Here is an 18,238-nt window from a genome sequence, read left to right on the forward strand (position 1 = left end):
CATGTAGAGTTGAAGGAACTGGGGCCCAGGGAGTGAGGTGATTTACTCCTTTCCTGACAGCCTGATAGGAGTGTGGTGGAGGAAACCCCTACCTCTCTGGATACCCCATTCAAGGTTATTCAAATGGTAAAGAATCTACCTGCAATGCAGGAAACCTGGGTTCAGTCCCTGGGTCTGGAAGGTACCCTGGAGAAGGAAATGGCTAACCACGCCAGTGTTCTTCCCTGGAGAATTCCATGGACAGAGAAGACTGATGGGCTTCAGCCTGTGGGGTTGCACAGGATTGGACACAATTAAAGCAACTTAGTATGCATGCATGCTTCAATACAAAATAAAAATTTCTAAAAATACACCAAGAATAACAAGATGGCAGAGTAGAAGGATATGCACTCATCTTCTCCTGCAGAACTCCAGAATTACAACTTGCTGCTGAACAACCATCAACAGGAGAATGTTGGATCCCACCAAAAAAAGATACCCCATGTCTAAGGGCAAAGGAGAACCCCCAGCAAGACAGTAGGAGGGGTGAAATTATGTTTAGAATCAAACCCCATACCCGTCAGAGATGCTCGAAGGGCTCAAGCAAACCTTGTGCACACCATGAACCAGAGACCCCACAGAGACTGAGCCAGAACTGTGTTTGAGTCTCTCCTGTGGAGGTACGGGTCAGCAGTGGCCTACCACAGGGCCAGGGGCTCTGGGTGCAGCAGGCCTGGGTATGGCATAAGCCCTCTTGGAGGAGGTCATCATTAACCCCACCGTAGAGCTGCCAGAACTTACACAGGACTGGGAAACAGACTCTTGGAGGGCACAAACAAAACCTTGTGCACACCAGGACCCAGGAGAAAGGAGCAGTGACTCCACAAGAGACTGACCCACACTTGCCTGTGAGTGTCCAGGAGTCTCTGGCAGAGGCGTGCATGGGCAGTGACCTGCTGCAGGGTCGGGGGCACTGAGTGCAGCAGTGTGTGCATGGGAACTTTTGAAGGAGGTCGCCATTATCTTCATTACCTCCACCATAGTTTGCCCTCAGGTCAAACAACAGGGAGGGAACACAGCCCCGCCCATCAACAGAAAATTGGATTAAAGATTTACTGAGCATGGCCCTGCCCATCAGAACAAGACCAAGTCCCCCGCCCCACCAGTCAGTCTCTCCCATCAGAAAGCTTCCATAAGCCTTTTATCCTTCACCGTCAGAGGGCAGACAGAATGAAAACCACAGTCACAGAAAACTAACCCAAACTGATCGCCTGGAAAACAGCCTGTCTACCTCAATGAAACTATGAGCCATGCCGTGTAGGGCCACCCAAGACAGACCGGTCATGGTGGAGAGTTCTGACAAAACGTGGTCCACTGGAGAAGGCAGTGGCAAACCACTTTAGTATTCTTGCCTTGAGAACCCCATGAACAGTATGAAAAGGCAAAAAGATAGGACACTGAAGGATGAACTTCCCAGGTCGGCAGGTGCCCACTATGCTACTGGAGATCAGTGGAGAAATAACTCCAGAAAGAATGAAGAGATGGAGCCAAAGCAAAAACAACACCCGGTTGTAGATATGACTGGTGATGAAAGTAAAGTCCGATGCTATAAAGAGCAATATTGCATAAGAACCTAGAATGTTAGGTCCATGAATCAAGGTAAATTGGAAGTGGTCAAACAGGAGATGGCAAGAGTGAACATTGGCATTTTAGGAATCAGCAAACTAAAATGGACTGGAATGGGCAAATTTAACTCAGATGACCATTATTATATCTACTACTGTGGGCAAGAATCCCTTAGAAGAAATGGAGTAGCCATCATGGTCAACAAAAGAGTCCAAAATGCAGTACTTGGATGCATTCTCAAAAACAGCAGAATGATCTCTGTTCGTTTCCAAGGCAAACCATTCAATATCATGGTAATACAAGTCTATGCCCCAACCAGTAATGCTGAAGAAGCTGGAGTTGAACAGTTCTTTGAAGACCTGCAAGACCTTTTAGAACTAACATCCAAAAAAGATGTCCTTTTCATTATAGGGGACTGGAATGCAAAAGTAGGAAGTCAAGAAACACCTGGAGTAACAGGCAAATTTGGCCTTGGGGTACAAAATGAAGCAGGGCAAAGGCTAAAAGAGTTTTGCTAAGAGAACGCAGTGATCATAGTAAACACCCTCTTCCAACAACACAAGAGAGGACTCTACACATGGACATCACCAGATGGTCAACACTGAAATCAGACTGGTTATATTCTTCGCAGCCAAAGATGGAGAAGCTGTATACAGTCAGCAAAAGCAAGACCAGGAGCTGACTGTGGCTCAGATCATGAACTCCTTATTGCCAAATTCAGACTTAAATTGAAGAAAGTAGGGAAAACCACCAGACCATTCAGATTTGACCTAAATCAAATTCCTTAGAATTATACAGTGGAAGTGAGAAATAAATTCAAGGGGTTAGATCTGATAGAGTGCCTGAAGAACTATGGACAGAGGTTTGTGACAGTGTACCGGAAGCAGGGATCAAGACCATTCCCAAGAAAAAGAAATGCAAAAAGGCAAAATGGCTATCTGAGGAGGCCTTAAAAATAGCTGAGAAAATAAGAGAAGCTAAAGGTAAAGGAGAAAAGGAAAGATATACCTATCTGAATGCAGAGATCCAAAGAATAGCAAGGAGAGATAAGAAAGCCTTCCTCAGTGATCAATGCAAAGAAATAGAGGAAAACAATAGAATGGGAAGGACTAGAGATCTCTTGAAGAAAATTAGAGATACCAAGGAACATTTCATGCAAAGATGGTATGGACCTAACAGAAGATATTAAGAAGAGGTGGCAAGAATACACAGAAGAACTATACAAAAAAAGATACTAATGACCCAGATAACTACAATGGTGTGATCACTCACCTGGAGCCAGGCATCCTGGAATGTGAACTCGAGTGGGCCTTAGGAACCGTCACTACGAACAAAGCTAGTGGAGGGAATGGAATTCCAGTTGAGCTATTTCAAATCCTAAAAGGTGATGCTGTGAAAGTGCTGCACTCAATATGCCAGCAAATTTGGAAAACTCAGCAGTGGCCACAGGACTGGAAAAGGTCAGTTTTCATTCCAATCCCAAAAAAGGCAATGCCAGAGAATGTTCAGACTACCACACAATTGCACTCATCTCACGTGCTAGCAAAGTAATGCTCAAAATTCTCCAAGCCAGGCTTCAACAGTACATGAACCAAGAAATTCCAGATGTTCAAGCTGGATTTAGAAAAGGCAGAGGAACTAGAGATCAAATTGCTAACATCCATTGGATTATCAAAAAAGCAAGAGAGTTCCAGAAAAACATCTACTTCTGCTTTATTGACTATGCTAAAGCCTTTGACTGTGTGGATCACAACAAACTGTGGAAAATTCTTCAAGAGATGGGAATACCAGATCACCTGACCTGCCTCCTGAGAAATCTGTATGCAGGTCAGGAAGCAACAGTTAGAACTGGACATGGAACAACAGACTGGTTCCAAATCGGGAAAGGAGTACGTCAAGGCTGTATATTGTCACCCTGCTTATTTAACTTATATGCAGAGTATATCATGAGAAATGCCAGGCTGGAGGAAGCACAAGCTGGAATCAAGATTGCTGGGAGAAATATCAATAACCTCAGATATGCAGATGACACCACCCTTATAGCAGAAAGTGAAGAAGAACTAAAGAGCCTCTTGATGAAAGTAAAAGGGGAGAGTGAAAAGTTGTCTTAAAACGCAACATTCAGAAAACTAAGATCATGGCATCCAGTCCAATCACTTCATGGCAAATAGATGGGGAAATAGTGGAAACAGTGACAGACTAATTTTGGGGGGCTCCAGAATCAGTCCATGCAGATGGTGACTGCAGCTATGAAATTAACCTTGAAAGAAAAGCTTTGATCAACTTAGACAGCATATTTAAAAGCAGAGACATTACTCAGCCAACAAAGGTCCGTCTAGTCAAAGCTATTTTTCCAGTAGTCATGTATGGATGTGAGAGTTGGACTATAAAGAAAGCTGAGTGCCGAAGAATTGATGCTTTTAAATTGTAGTGTTGGAGAAGACTCTTGAGAGTCCCTTGGACTGCAAGGAGATCCAAACAGTCTATCCTAAAGAAGATCAGTCCTGAATATTCATTGGAAGGACTGATGCTGAAGCTGAAACTCCAATACTTTGGCCACCTGATACAAAGAACTGACTCACTGGAAAAGACCCTGATGCTGGGAAAGACTGAAGGCAGGAGGAGAAGGGGCCAACAGGATGGATGAGACAGGACAAGAGGATGAGATTGTTGGATGGCATCACTGACTTGGACATTAGTTTGAGTAAGCTCCAGGAGTTGGTAATGGACAGGGAAGCCTGGTGTGCTGCAGTCCATGGGTATGCAAAGAGTTTGACACGACTGAGTGACTGAACTGAAAAATACACCCATCTATTTATGCAATTTTTTTCCTGCTAAAACCTTTGGGGGCTTCCCTGGTGGCTCAGTGGTAAAGAATCTGCCTGCCAATGCAAGAGACACCAGTTCAATCCCTGGATCAGGAAGATCCCCTGGAGTAGAAAGTGGCAACCCCCTCCAGTATTCTTGTCTGGGAAATCCCATGGACAGAGGAATCTGGTGGGCACAGTCCACGGGGTTGCAAAAAATCGGACACGACTGAGAGTACTTTTTTCCCTAATCTGTTTCCACTTCTGAGTGTGAATGAGGTTGAGGTGGCTGTCATCCCTTTCTTGCAGGTTCCCCACATCCTGTCAGTGAAAACATCACACCAGCCTAACAAAGCAGTCATGTCCAGTCTTGAGGAAATGTCTTTGTTTCTGAACTATGAGAAGATACTAAAATCAGAACATGTTATTGGATTGGACATTTAATGGACTTGAGTTGAAAAGATAAATGAAAATGTTACTGAGCCAGTGGTGTGCCGAAGCGTGACATGATTGAATACTGAAGTGGTGGGCAGGAGGATGTTGTTCTTGGTGTGGCTCTGCCCTTCCCACCCTCTCTGTTGTCCCTGCAGGCCGCCAGCTCACCGGAGCCGAGAGGACCTCCACGGCCACTGCAGAGGAGACGGACATCGATGCGGTCGAGGTCCCACTCCCAGGGAACGACACCCTGGAATTCAGCCGAGGCGTGACCGACCTTGACGCTGTAGGGAAAGAAGGAGGCTCCCACACAGACCCCAAGGTAGGCAGGAGGCAGCCCAACCAGGTGATCCACACAGCTGCGTGCATGCCACCTCCCAGAGCGGCCTGTGTCACGGCCTCAGCCCCCGTCCATCACCTCTTAGCCTCTGCCAGCACAGTGGTGGCTCTGCGGCATGTGTTACTTCCTTTCAGACTGAATCTGGAGATTCAGTCCCTGTGAATTGATGCTAGGCGTGGCTGCATGTCAGGATTTCTCAGAGCTCATTCCTGATGCGCATTACCCTCCAGGGCCCATCAGTACTCAGCTCCCTGCTTCTCACTGGAAGCCCCAGCTTTGATAGCACCTCATCGGGTCACAGTACCTGTGCACGTGGCTAATCCTTGCACAACACAATGCGATCCCCTGGGGCTTAGCTGAAGGAGCAGGGTGAGTTTGGGCTGTCTCTGCCTATGGCTAGGATGTGTGCCTTTGATGCTGCTGGGAAGGCTGCAAATTGGCCCATTGGAGTTTGGAAACTGCAAGACCACCTTAGGCACCCTCCATTCCAAACTCCTGTTTTTATGGGTGAGATGATGGATGCCCTCAAGGGGTTTCTGATATGATCCAGGTGAAACTGAGAACTTCCAACCTGAAGACAAAACCAACACCCCTGGCCCCCGCCCCCACACATGGCCCCTGCTCCCCCCCCCCCCGCAACACACACGGCCCCTGAAACAGACACACGCCGCCCCTCCCCCCTACACACCCCTGACACACACTCACAGAAGGAAAATTCTGACAGATTGCCCTTGCCTTAGACTCCCGGCCAGTCCCCTGTACCATGAGTGCCCCTCTTTCCTCACCATGTAACAGCTTTTCCCAAGAGGAGGTCGTTAGGCTAGTCCATCGGAAGGGGAGACCTGTCTAGTTTGAGAGGCGGTATTGTTCCGTAGTGTCTGCCTGATATTTTCTGTGGCGCCCAGTTTGTACTCTGCACGCGGCAGAAGCCTCTGTCCCTGGCGCTTCCTCTTGCACACCTAAGGAAGGGCCAGTGGCATAGCTGCTGCAGCAGAATTCTCTGGCTCACAGAAGCCGCCTAGTGACGATGTCCAGCTATCAGGAGGGAGACGGGAGGGAAGGGAACGGAAGCTGCTTTCCCCTTTCAGAGAGAGGATCTCCCCAGCCCACGATCTGTGTGTGTCCAGACTTTCTTCTCTGGAGCTCCCATTGTGAGGAGGTGGTGCTGGGTTGGAGCACCTCCCTCATGGCCTCTTCCTCCAGTGGTCAACTCGGGAGACCCTGCAGACCCGGGAGGAGAGAGCCCTGAGGACACAGCAGAGTGAAGGTAGAAGCTGCCTCATAGCAAGGTGTAGGTAGCTCTCTTTCACAGAAATAGATCCAAGACCAGAACCTCAGGTAACTCAACAATGTGGGAGAGCTGGAAGCCCTGGGCAAGAAATGGAACAGGATCAGCTGCCTGGGCTCCCATCATATCGCATCAGGAACTCAGCTATACAGATAGGGTTTTCTGACTCTGTGGTCCCAGCCCAGGCCATCAGATCATCCCTTCTGGGGGTGGTGGGGGGTGGGGGTGTCCTGTCCACATTTCCATTGAAGACGCAGCATTTCCAGCTCTTTGTTACAAGTGGGCCATTTCACCCCAGCCTCGTATTAGACATACTGTGTATATTGAAGACAGAGTAAGTTGTCTAAAGGAGGCACGTGCCCAGGCTCACACCGTGTCTTCTCCTCTCCTCCAGGTCTCACCCCACCCCCAGGAGCCCATGCTGACAGCTTCGCCCAGGATGCTCCTTCCCTCTTCTTCCTCGAAGCCCCCGGGCTTGGGCGCGGGCACGCCACTGTCCACCCACCACCAGATGCAGCTTCTCCAGCAGCTCCTCCAGCAGCAGCAGCAGCAGACGCAAGTGGCTGTGGCCCAGGTTCTCCTCAGCCTCCTCCCTTCTTCGCAGGCTCCACTCTCATGGGCTTGACGCACCTTCCCTAGCGGGGGGCACAGGGCAGGTTTTAAAATCTAGGGAGCTATAAGGGATGGCTCATGCTGTTGGATCATTGCTTGTTGGGGAAGGGGGGAGGTGGGGAGAGGAGAAAGGGGGGATGCAGATGAAATGGGAAAAAACGTTTTGGTTTCCCATGTATCCCCCACTCTGAGTTGGGCTTGGCTGGCTTGGCTGGATGTTGTTGGGTCATGACTTGAACTTACTAAGGAACATAATTTCACCCTTCCTTTCCTGCCTTCTTTTCCTGGTGTGTGGGTCAGGACAGGTGTGAGGATAGGTGTGACTTTGTGATACCACTCTTAAAGTATGAATTTGTGCCAAATGCCTCCGCAGACTCTACCATCCTGGAAACCTTGTCCTTAGAGGTTTCCATGCCTCCTTTAGTCATCTACTCATTCCAGGCAGGATTTCTCTATGTCTGTAAAGATTTCTCCAGGCAGGACTTGATACCATACTGGCCTTGATTATAATGGGATTTAACTTCCAGGAACTTGTTGTTCAGTCGCTCAGTCCTGTCGAACTCTTTGCAACCCCATGGACTATAGCACGCTGGCCTCTTCTGTCCTCCACTATCTCCCTGAATTTGCTCCCATTCATGTCCATTGAGTCAGTGATGCTTTCTAACCAGCTCATCCTCTGCTACCCTCTTCTCCTTCTCTTGTACATTTCCTTACAGGAACTTAGGTATTTGAGCCATAATGGGAAGAACTGGCCTGGCTTTCAGGAATCAAGCACTGTTTGAGCCCTGAGGACTCATTGGGCTGCTGTTGCTTTATAAAGGAGGGGCGAGCTGATTTCCCTGCTGCTGTTAGCAGGGATCCCTTCTGCTTGCTTTCTGTGGAGGGCGTTGTCGTCCACATCTTCCTTGGAACTTGTGAGTCTGAGCTTCATCTTCTCTCCGGGCAATCAGGGGATGGTGAGTGCATCATTGGTACTATTCAAAGGCTGACTCCTAAGGTAAGAGTCAGATGGGGTCAGGACCTAATGGGCAGATGAAAACAGTGAGGAGCGGGGATTCAGGGTTTGGAGAGTTGGTGAGAGATTTGGGAAGGCAGCTCTCGGCATTGGCATTCCACATCTGCTCGATCAGGCTGGCCTCTGAGGTCTTCTGCATTCTGGAATGAGAATAAGAAGATGTCTCTAGAGAGCTCTTATTGATCCTTGTCATTTCTCCTATTCTTCTCATGACCCCCAGGTGGAGTGGATCACACAGGCAGAGCTGTCTTTCCCAACACAAACTCCTTGAGGAAGTATCCGGCAGCCTAACCAAAGTGATACAATGACTTGGGTCTTGAAAAGACCTTCTTATAGCAGTCTCACATTGACCTGGGCCTGAGGCTCAGCCTTGTGGGTGCCTTTTGCAACCGGGTTTCAAGAGAATAAAATCAGTGGGGCACTGCTCCCAAGTGGTTTGAACCTTTTTAAAAATACTGACCATGATCCAAAAGGGTATGTGCTGATACTGGGAGGATCTGCAGGTATTCCCAAAACAGCAACAAAGAGGAGGGATGTCATTTATGGCTTCTGATATTTGGGGGAAAAATCACTGCCTTTTGTCAAATAATTGTATTCATCTCCTGTAATTAATGATGTGCCGGGTGTGATGGCTGACAGGAGCACAAAGCCAGAATGCTCCAGCACAGGGCCATTCGGCAACCCACATCCATCCTCCAACCCACGATACTTTCCTCTTTCAGCATATCAATTACCAAGTAATTAGTATTTATCTAAGAATGAGCTTGATGCATATTCATGATGAATGTTATCAGAGAGGCATTTGAATTTGAAGTCACTGCTAAATACTGAAGAAAAACTATTTGCAAACGTATAATCTGCACAAGAAGAAGAGTGCTGTGGTAGTCAAAGGATGCATGGTCTGCAAAGCCATAGGACCTGCAGTTTATCATAGGTCTGTCTCCCAGTCAGGATGAAACCCTCAGAGTGGTTCTTTGGCCCAGAATCAAGCATCTGTCTCAAGGAGACATCGCTCTCTGGCCCTGTTTTAACTGCCTGTGTTGTAGAAGACAGTGAAGCTAGGAGATGGGAAGAGTGTTGTGTTTGTAGTTCACTTGATGAGCCTCTCTCAGTTCAGCCACTTCCACACTTGGAATCTGGTGATTATAGGTGGCAGTGCCCGGGTTGAATCTGTTCAGTCTGTGACATGTCTAAAAGGCCACTAGAGCACATCAGTATCTCCCATGGGTAAAACGACTTTGGGTAGGACCGTAGCCTTCTAAAATGTTGGGGTCAGACAGTACCTTGAGGTCATCACAGAGCTGCTTGAGCAGAAGTTGTCTTCCCCTCCCTGCCGTCCTTATAGGCAGTCTCTTCGGTTTCCTTCATCTTTCGCTGCCTGGGTATACAGCTGACATGTCGTACCTTGTGACTGGCTTTCAGCTCTTCTTGTCCTCCAAACCGATTCAGTCCTAAACCAGCCTTCAGTTACAGGTTTCTCTGCATGTTCCTCTCTTTCTCTCTTTGTAGCATTTGATCCAAGGGCATTTTATTAGTATCCAAATCTTTGGGTGTAAACAATTATATAAGATATATATATAGGTGGATTAATAAATAGGTCTTCTTAACATCTTTCCTGCTTTTAAACTATATCAAGTCTGGCTTACTTGGTTTCTCTGCACAGTGTCCAGCGTGAGGTCAGCTTTTCCTTGTGCTGTCAGATTCTATTGCCATCAAACCGCAAGGTTTCTGCCTATCTTTGTAAAACTGCCAGCAGTCCCTGGGATTCCAATGGGTAGTACTGTGACCTCAGCATTTCAGGTGGGAACACATTTTCCTTTGTTCTGGGAGTATCCAAGTTCTCCTGTGTGACTCCTGAGAAGAGCTAAGGATAAAGACAGTTTCTTGCAAACAGGTGTACTCTCGGGATCCCTTGTTGCACGATTTATGCACTCTCCCCATTTATTCTCAAAGATCAGTCTGGTTCTACTGTTATCACTGGGATCAGTCTTAGATCTCCTTCACAGTGTTCTGATTTGGTCTCAGACCTCAAGACCTCTCCCATCCTCTCCCTAAATTGGTTCAGAGATGGTCTAGAAAGGCCTTGCCTTGGCCTTCAAGGTACATGGGCAAAGGTGTTGCTCAGCTGCCTCTTAAGCATTTCTAGACTAGATCTCAGCACATAAATAGTGAACCCCAAGCCCTTCGGACCACTTTCCTGACCCCAGCATGAGGCTTGCGTGGCTGCACTAGCTTCCTGCTTTTAGATGGACAAGAAGTTCAAGGATGCGAACTGAAGTATAATCAAGCCTTGAACCAAAGCTGGGTTGTAGCTGGCACCCGCATGGCCACGGGCTGGGCCCACGTAGCTCCAGAATTGATCCGGGCACTGTGGCTGACTGGCAGTGGTTAAGTAGGCCAGGTCACTTCACAGTTTGCCAACTCCTAGCCTGGCTCCTGGGGAAAATGTTGTCCTGCAGCTCAGTATTGCTATTGAAAGACTTCTCTACCTGCTGCCACTTGTTCTGAAACAAGCGATCAGTTACTTAATGCTTTGCAATTGTGTATGCTATAGCTAGAGGAACAGCGCTGAAAAACCTTCGCAGTCCTCCCCCCAGCCCCCCGCCAGACCCTAGATGTAGCCTCTGTCCTCGCGGCTTCTCCAGTTCCCAGCGCCCTGGGTGCACTGCCCAGGCCCCTGCCTCATGCATGCAGAGACAGAGCCGCCTGCCTCCGCTTGTGTGTCCCGTGTGTGTGGGGGGGCAAACTGCTCTGGTTCTCTCCACTGCCATTTCCATGTGCCTGCCGCTCCCTAACTCCAGCCTGGCCCTGCCCCCACTTCTCACGGAGGAGCTGGAGTCCAGGCAAGTAGGCTGGAGGGCCAATGGGCAGTGGTCTGGTGTTGCTGGGTGGGTTGTGGGCGGCTGTCTGAGTCTGGGGAAGTGGCACAGAGCTGGAGGGCACAGGGCTGAACTTACACTTGTACTGCTACGGCCAAAACGCAGAACTGGACACCGACTCCAGGCGTGGCCTTCCCCCCGATTTAGTCTGTGACCAGAATGTGTACATGCTAAGTCATCTCGGTCTGGTCTGACTCTTTGCAACCCTGTGGACTGTAGCGCACCAGGCTCCTCTGTGCATGGGATTCTCCAGGCAAAAATACTGGAGTGAGTTGCCATGCTCTCCTCCAGGGGATCAATCCCGTGGCAGACGGATTCTTTACCACTAGCGCCACCTGGGAAGCCCAGAATAGTCACTACCAAAGACCACATGATTCTGGAAAGGCAAAACTATCTGCTACCTTTTCAGAAATTAACATAGCCTGCCTTGGCAAAAGGTGTTTGAGGTTTTAAAAGAAGAGCGTGCTGAATACAAATAAGTCCCGTCTGGTAGGGAGGGGGAGGTGGTATCTGCTCCTGTTGTACAGTGAGGGAAGCGAGCACACAGCTGTAGCTGACTGCCCAAGCCAAAGCTGAAAATAATGCTGCTTCATTTCAGTGCTTCGTGGCCAGACCCACATATGCGAAACACAAGGACTGTTAAATTGCCTCAAATTTAGAGGAATCTCGGGCTATTTTGTCCCAGCTTGGCCTGGGTTTCGTACTCCTGGGGTGCAGACTGCTGCAGCGAGAGGCCTGAGCCTTATGCCTGCTGCCCATTTGGATGGCTGCGGAACAGAAGGGCTCCTTAGCGCTGGGTTTGGGCGGCAGCAGCAGCGTGTGCTTTCGAATTCCCAGGGTTTGAAAACACCTGAAATGTTATAAGTCTACGTTTGCAAAGCTAAAGTTCTTGTTTAGACTAATACAAGGAACACTCAAACACAACTTTTTCTCATAGTACTGAGTGCCTGTGGATTTGTGATGAAAGATTTGATTCAAGGGTCGTTTTTTATGTACTAATGGTAACTCCCCTGCTGGAATGGTTATGTGCAAAAGAAACTTCCAGATTTTGGTATCCCCCCCACCCCCCGCCCCACCCCGACCCCGGCTTCTGCAGGAGGGAATTCCTTTTTTGTCGCCCGTCCTAATTCTCTGACTTCCCAGAGGAAATCTAGGAGTGTTCTTCAAGGAGCCTTTAACCAATGGCACCTGGTACTGACTATTCCATTCACCTGATATGGACTCATACACTGACCAAGCCTCTGGCCAAGCCTCTCAGTTGAAAAATGGAGACAGTGAGGTGCAGGTAGAAGCGTATTACCAACAGTTGAATAGGGAGTAACCGACAGATTCGAGCTTTCAGCTCCTGGTCCAGTGCTCTCAAATGGCCTCTTCCGCGGGCAGGTTCAGACACGGGGTTTGGGGACCTGAGTCTGTGGCCTTTGTGTGCAGGGAGCCCTCTGTAGATGTCAGTTACTGGTAGGTGAGATTCCCCACTGTTTCAGTTTACATGCATTGAAAGTTTTGCTCCATGTTTATGCCTCGTGTTTCTGTTTTGCTCTGAAGAAAATAGAAAATGGATAATTAGCAATTCTGTCTGCCCAGTACATTCCTCTCAATGATGCTCTTAGTTGGAATAAATTACATTTACTGGCAGATGGAAGGTTATGGTTTCCTCTGGGGGCACTTGTAGGGGTGAGGTTCCCACAGCGATTGTCCTGATTCTCAGAACCAGCAGGATTTTGGGGACTCTTTCAGTGAACTGTCTCCATGCCTCATTTTTGCAAGGAAGACAGAGGCTTAGTAGCCATCTACCATCTGATACTGGATTAAAATATTATTGCTGCTGCTTTCCCTGTTCTTGCCCTTCTCTAGATCTCTCCTTAGTTTATTTGAGGCTGATGTCTGGACTGGAAGATCAGTCTTATCCTTAGCAGCGCCTGGTGAAGGACAGATTCACTTTAGATTCCTTAGGCATCCTCCCCCTGGGGGAACGATAGGCCTAACCTCAGGAGCCGCTAATGGAAGGTGGCAGTTAATCTCATTAGTGGCTCCACTTAGCAGCAGAGCCAACAACGGCAAGGTCAGGTCCTCAAATCTGGGCCGGGGTGAGGAGCTGGGGGAAGGAAGCAGCCACTGCATCCAAAAGTGTGATCTCTGAGGGCTGGCTGCCGGGAGGGCAGACACTGCCCTGGCAGGACTCTGGGCCAAGCTCGGCCTGACCGTGGGGTGAACATGACCTGTTACTCCCTGACAGAATGTGAATCTCTCTGGAGCAGATGGCTCTTCAGAAACCCAGAGCATTTGTTGTCTGAGTCAGAGAATCGACTCTTCCAGTTCCTTCCTTCTCTCTCCTCCGCTCTTGGCTCTACCTGTCCCAGCCCAGTCCTCCTGACTCTGTGTCTTCATCCACACTGTGTTTTTGGTTCAAGAAAACCCTCTTTCGTACAGGCTGCTTTGGTCTTAACCACCAAATTCATGAGCTCCCCTTATTCAGGGACCTTCAGAAACCTCCCAGAGGCCCTTTTATCCACTTCTCAGCACAAAAGTCACACATTGCTGTCCTTGTTGTGTGACTTAGTGTCGTCAAGCCAGAGTCCTGAGGGAATCCGCACATCTCCTCCCCCTGGGTTGTGTCCCCGCACCCAGACTGCACACCTGCAGCAGAGAGGCCCCCTGGGCCCCGAGCACTCAGGGTGCCATTGCTGGTGCTCTAGTGAGAGGGTGGGACAGTGAGAGGGCGAGGGTCCCCCTCCCCAGAGAGGGCGGCTCTGGAAGCTGTCACCTCAGGCTGACAGCCACCTGCCGGGGCTGCTGGACGAAGCCCTGTGGTTAGTCAGTCAGCAGCTGTCTGACCCCCACCAGGTACGAGACATGCTCCCAGAGGCCTCCGGAAATAAAAGGGAGCGGAAGGTCTGGGCAGGAAGCTGACCCCCACCACAGGTGTGGAAACACCGACTTCGTCACCGTCACCTCACTGACTTAGAAAGGGCATGCGCCTGGCTTCCTGTTTCTCATGCCGTTTGGGTGTGAGGAAGGGGAGAAGGAAGATTGTGACGGGGGTCTGCTGTGACACTGTTCTTTGCTAGTGGGTCAGCATATCAGGTTTTTAGCTTTGTTTTTGAAAAAACAAGGTGAGAAAAAGGTACCTGCCTCAACACGGCGGTAGTCTGTTAGCTGTCAGTGGTTCTGCCGGGGCTGGGGCTGGAACACAACTCTTTCCTACCTCTTGCTCTTGGTGTGGGGCTCCAAGTGGTACGTGAATGGCACATCATGGGCCCCACTTGGAATGCAGATCCGGTAGCCCAGCTTCTTTCAGCTGCTCCTCTGCAAAATGGTGCTCATTTTGCCTGGGAAAGGGCTTCTCCGTCTTGAATTGAAGCTGGAAGGCATGTCTGGCCCTGGCCCTCCACCAGTGACTCTCGTTTACATTCACATCCCTCTCTTCTCTCCGCCCTGTCTCCTCGCTGTCTTCTCTGCCTCCCCGCTCTCTGCAGGTTCACTTGCTGAAGGACCAGCTGGCTGCTGAGGCCGCAGCACGGCTGGAGGCCCAGGCTCGTGTGCACCAGCTCCTGCTGCAAAACAAGGACATGCTCCAACACATCTCCCTGCTGGTCAAGCAGGTGCAGGAGTTGGAGCTGAAGCTATCGGGACAGAATGCCAGTAAGCGAGGGCCCTGCCTGGCCTCACCTCCCCGTGGAGGCTCTGGAACTGCGTGTTATCTTCCCCAAACCTTTTGGTGGTACTGTTGGACCCCTGGCCTGCCCTGGTTATCCTAGCATAAAATATAAGCAGTTTTGTTTGTTCCATCCACACACTTCATGGAATTATAAAATGGCAGGGCCGTAGAGGGTCTTGGCTGCCTTCTAGCCCAGTGCCCAGATTTGACCTTGAAAGTCCCCAGGAGTCACCACCACATGTTCACCCAGCCTCTCCTTGATGGGCCCCCAGGCTCTTCACATCCTGAGGCCACCTGGTTCCTCCTCAGAGGGCTTTTCCAATCGAAATACACTGAGCATCTATTGTGAGTCATGCTCTTTGAGAGCTCTGCAGGAGACGTCAGTCTGTCCAGTAGTTTACTCCCCCTGCATAACTCAGTAGCGCAGAAAAGGCTGGTAGCAGTCTGCCTCTCAGTGGGTAAAGCAGAGGAGCACCTGTGGCCAGCTCACTCTGCTGGCTAGGGCAGAGGTTGCTTGGCTCCCAGCCTGAGATGCCTGCCTCTACTCCCAGCCGATCCGGGCTGCGCTGGGAAGTGCTGGGAGACAGTGTGTCTCTGTGGTGCGTGGAACTTGCCCCTGGGCTGTCTGCTGCTCTAAGTGCACACTGACTGTGGACCAGTATCGACTGATCATATGCATGATCGCATTTAATCCCTACAGTGGCAGATGATTTTGTGCCCATTTTACAGATGAAGAAACAGACCCAGAGATTAAATTACTAGCTCGAGGTTTCAGGACTAGCACAGTGTGGAGCCAAGATTCAAACTCGGGTCTGATCATAAAACAGATGCTTTCCACCTTATACCAGTAGTTCTCCCAAACTACCCTGGGAGCTTCTTTAAAAATGGATACTCCCAGATCCAACCCACAGAGATTCTGCATTGGTAGGTCTCGGGCAGACCTTAGAACTTCTGTTTTTAAAGTGGCCCAAAAGTATGGATAGGGAACCGCTGTGCTTTACCACTCTGAAAGCCCTTTTGGATTTTCTTTATCAAGGCCCTGTTGTATTAATGCCAGTTTACAAGGTTGCACTAAACGTTTCCACATACTTCTAACATAGCTCTTCCGTTTGTGCCTCTTTCCTACCGCGTTCCCTGGATGCGGGTCTTGCCAGCCCCATCGCGGTCATGGCCCCGCCTTTGCCTCTTTCCCCGGCTCCTCCCCCTAGCCTGGCATGTCCATTCTGAGCCAAGCGGAAGGAAGGACTGAAAAGCCCACCCTTACCCACTCCCCCCAAGATGGCCAGGGACCTGGGTGGGCCAAGGATGGCTTTCAAACCGACCACCTTGCTCATACCGCCCCTCCTCCTGTTGTCTCCCCCTCCAGTGGGCTCGCAGGACAGCTTGTTGGAGATCACCTTCCGCTCTGGAGCCCTGCCTGTGCTTTGTGACCCCACGACCCCGAAGCCGGAGGACCTACACTCGCCGCCCCTGGGCGCGGGCTTGGCCGACTTCGCCCACCCAGCGGGCAGCCCCTTAGGTAGGCGCGACTGCTTGGTGAAGCTGGAGTGTTTCCGCTTTCTCCCACCCGAGGACACCCCGCCCCCTGCTCAGGGCCAGCCACTCCTTGGCAGCCTGGAGCTCATCAAGTTCCGAGAGTCAGGCATCGCCTCGGAGTACGAGTCCAACACGGACGAGAGCGAGGAACGGGACTCCTGGTCCCAGGAGGAGCTGCCTCGCCTGCTGAATGTCCTGCAGAGGCAGGAGCTGGGCGACAGCCTGGATGATGAAATCGCCGTATAGGTGCCCTGGGGTGAGGAGGCCGAGGTGTGGAGGGCCGAGTCTGGCTGCTGCCTGGGTAGGGCTGCCAGCTGGTGGGCAGATGGGCACTGCTGAGGATATCCAGGGGCCTGGAAATGTTTACAGTTTCAGAAAAGCATTAGGATTTTGCTTTGGAGGGTCAAGTGGGGAAGAAATTGGATTGCCAAAAGTGAATCAACTCCTCCCTCCTACTTGTGACTACTGGGAGTGGAGGGGACTTTCAGAGCCCATGGCTTTGGGAGAGGGTCCCTCTTGAAGACCACCAGGCTGCTGAAGGACCTGCTCCCACCTACCGCATCATCAGGCTGCTCTGCCCTGTCACGTAAGGCCCTTATAGTCCCCTTGCTCTCCCTACTTCTGTGGTCCGGGCTATGAAAGGAAGCCATCGGTACCTTCTCAGGTACTTTGTGTTTAGATGCCAGGATGCTACCAGTTGCCTAACTCTTCCCTGACCTTCCTGGGAGGAATAACTTCTCTAAGCCTCTGCAGAGACTGTAGAGGTTCAATGCTCCAGGCTAAAGGACAGGATAGTCCTTTGGTGTGTGTGTGGATTGGAATGTGTCGCATTGAGGGGATATGCTTTCAGATGAATTGGATCCAAGCGCTTTCTCTGGGTGGCATCAAGCGTTGCTCCAGAAGGAGATGGGACTTCACTACCGTTCAGGCCCTGCCATGGAAGCCAGTGGGGAGGACAGCCTCGCTACTGCCCCAGATCACCGAGGTCTGATTCCTCAGTGTGATGCCCCGCCCACCTCCTGCCTACAAGTCCAGCTCATCCCCAAGGAAGCTGGAAAGCTGCCCTCTCTCTCCTGTGTCCTGCCTCAAGGGCTGTGCCTACTGAAGCTGTTGTAGCACTCTGCCTCTATAAAAGCCTCAGAGCCCCCAGCCTTACCTCTCAACCTGTCCTCTCCACTGGGTGAAAGTGTGCAGTTTTTACTGCAAAAAGAGAAGAAAAAGAACACAGGCTGGTAGCTGAGACTGCTCAAGTCCACTCTTCAGAATCACTGCCACTTAAGTCAGGGACCAGAGCCACTTTGCCCTTGACCGGCCACCCTGTGGATGCGCGCCTTGAACGCACCTGTAAACAGTGCCACGTGCAGCTCTCCTTTACCATCTGGACCCGGAGGTTACCGCCTGATACTCTGGGCTGACTGGGGCTCTGAGGGCACGCTTGCGTGTCCTTGCCTCCAGTAAGACCCTCAGTGGCTGGTAACAGGTTTAAAGGTGCCTGAAGAGAGAGCTGAGACATGCTAGTGCTGTATAAGTTTGGGGAAATGTCTTTATCTTGAACAGCAAATTCCAGACCCAGACTGTGTTACTGTGGGGTTGGCTAAAATGTTCTTTCAGGTTTTTCCATAGCATCTTATGGGAAAACCCGAATGAACTTTCTGGCCAACCCAGTATTTGAGGATCAATTGGTAACGATGTGGTGGCTTCAAAATCAAGTTCTTTGAGCCTAACTTGTCTTTATAAAATACAGAAATGAAAGTGCAGATCTTCTGTTATAGCTACAGTTGGATTTCCGCTAGACCCGGAAGTCCAAATTAAAGGAAATAAGGCAGCTTTATGTTAGCCTTCCTTGGTGCATGAAGGTATCACTGAAATGAGGTGGGTGCATGTGTGTGTGCTTGTGTGTACACGTTTGCTTGCTTTGACACGCACGTGTGAGAGAAGGTGTATATGTGTGTGTAGGCTTGTCAGAAGTGAACAGAGAAAAGAGAATGGGAATCTCCAGAGTGTTTGAATCAACAGTAGACTTGTGTTCTTTTCCTAATGTGCATTTAGTTGGAGAGGGGGTG

The 18,238-nt window shown here is 50.1% G+C and overlaps 1 protein-coding gene across 2 annotated transcripts in view; it reads left to right on the forward strand.

Annotated features, from left to right (window-relative positions):
• C3H1orf226 (chromosome 3 C1orf226 homolog) overlaps positions 1–18,238 on the forward strand; it is a 358,341-nt gene that overhangs the window by 323,227 nt on the left and 16,876 nt on the right. For both annotated transcript variants that reach the window (XM_018046419.1, XM_018046420.1), the window contains exons 7-10: positions 5,003–5,169; positions 6,870–7,049; positions 14,458–14,623; positions 16,006–16,158. In XM_018046419.1, the coding sequence (XP_017901908.1) occupies positions 5,003–5,169; positions 6,870–7,049; positions 14,458–14,623; positions 16,006–16,158 (666 nt within the window). The remainder of the gene's footprint in view (positions 1–5,002; positions 5,170–6,869; positions 7,050–14,457; positions 14,624–16,005; positions 16,159–18,238) is intronic.

This window comes from Capra hircus, chromosome 3, assembly GCF_001704415.2.
Source record: "Capra hircus breed San Clemente chromosome 3, ASM170441v1, whole genome shotgun sequence".
NCBI lineage: Eukaryota > Metazoa > Chordata > Mammalia > Artiodactyla > Bovidae > Capra > Capra hircus.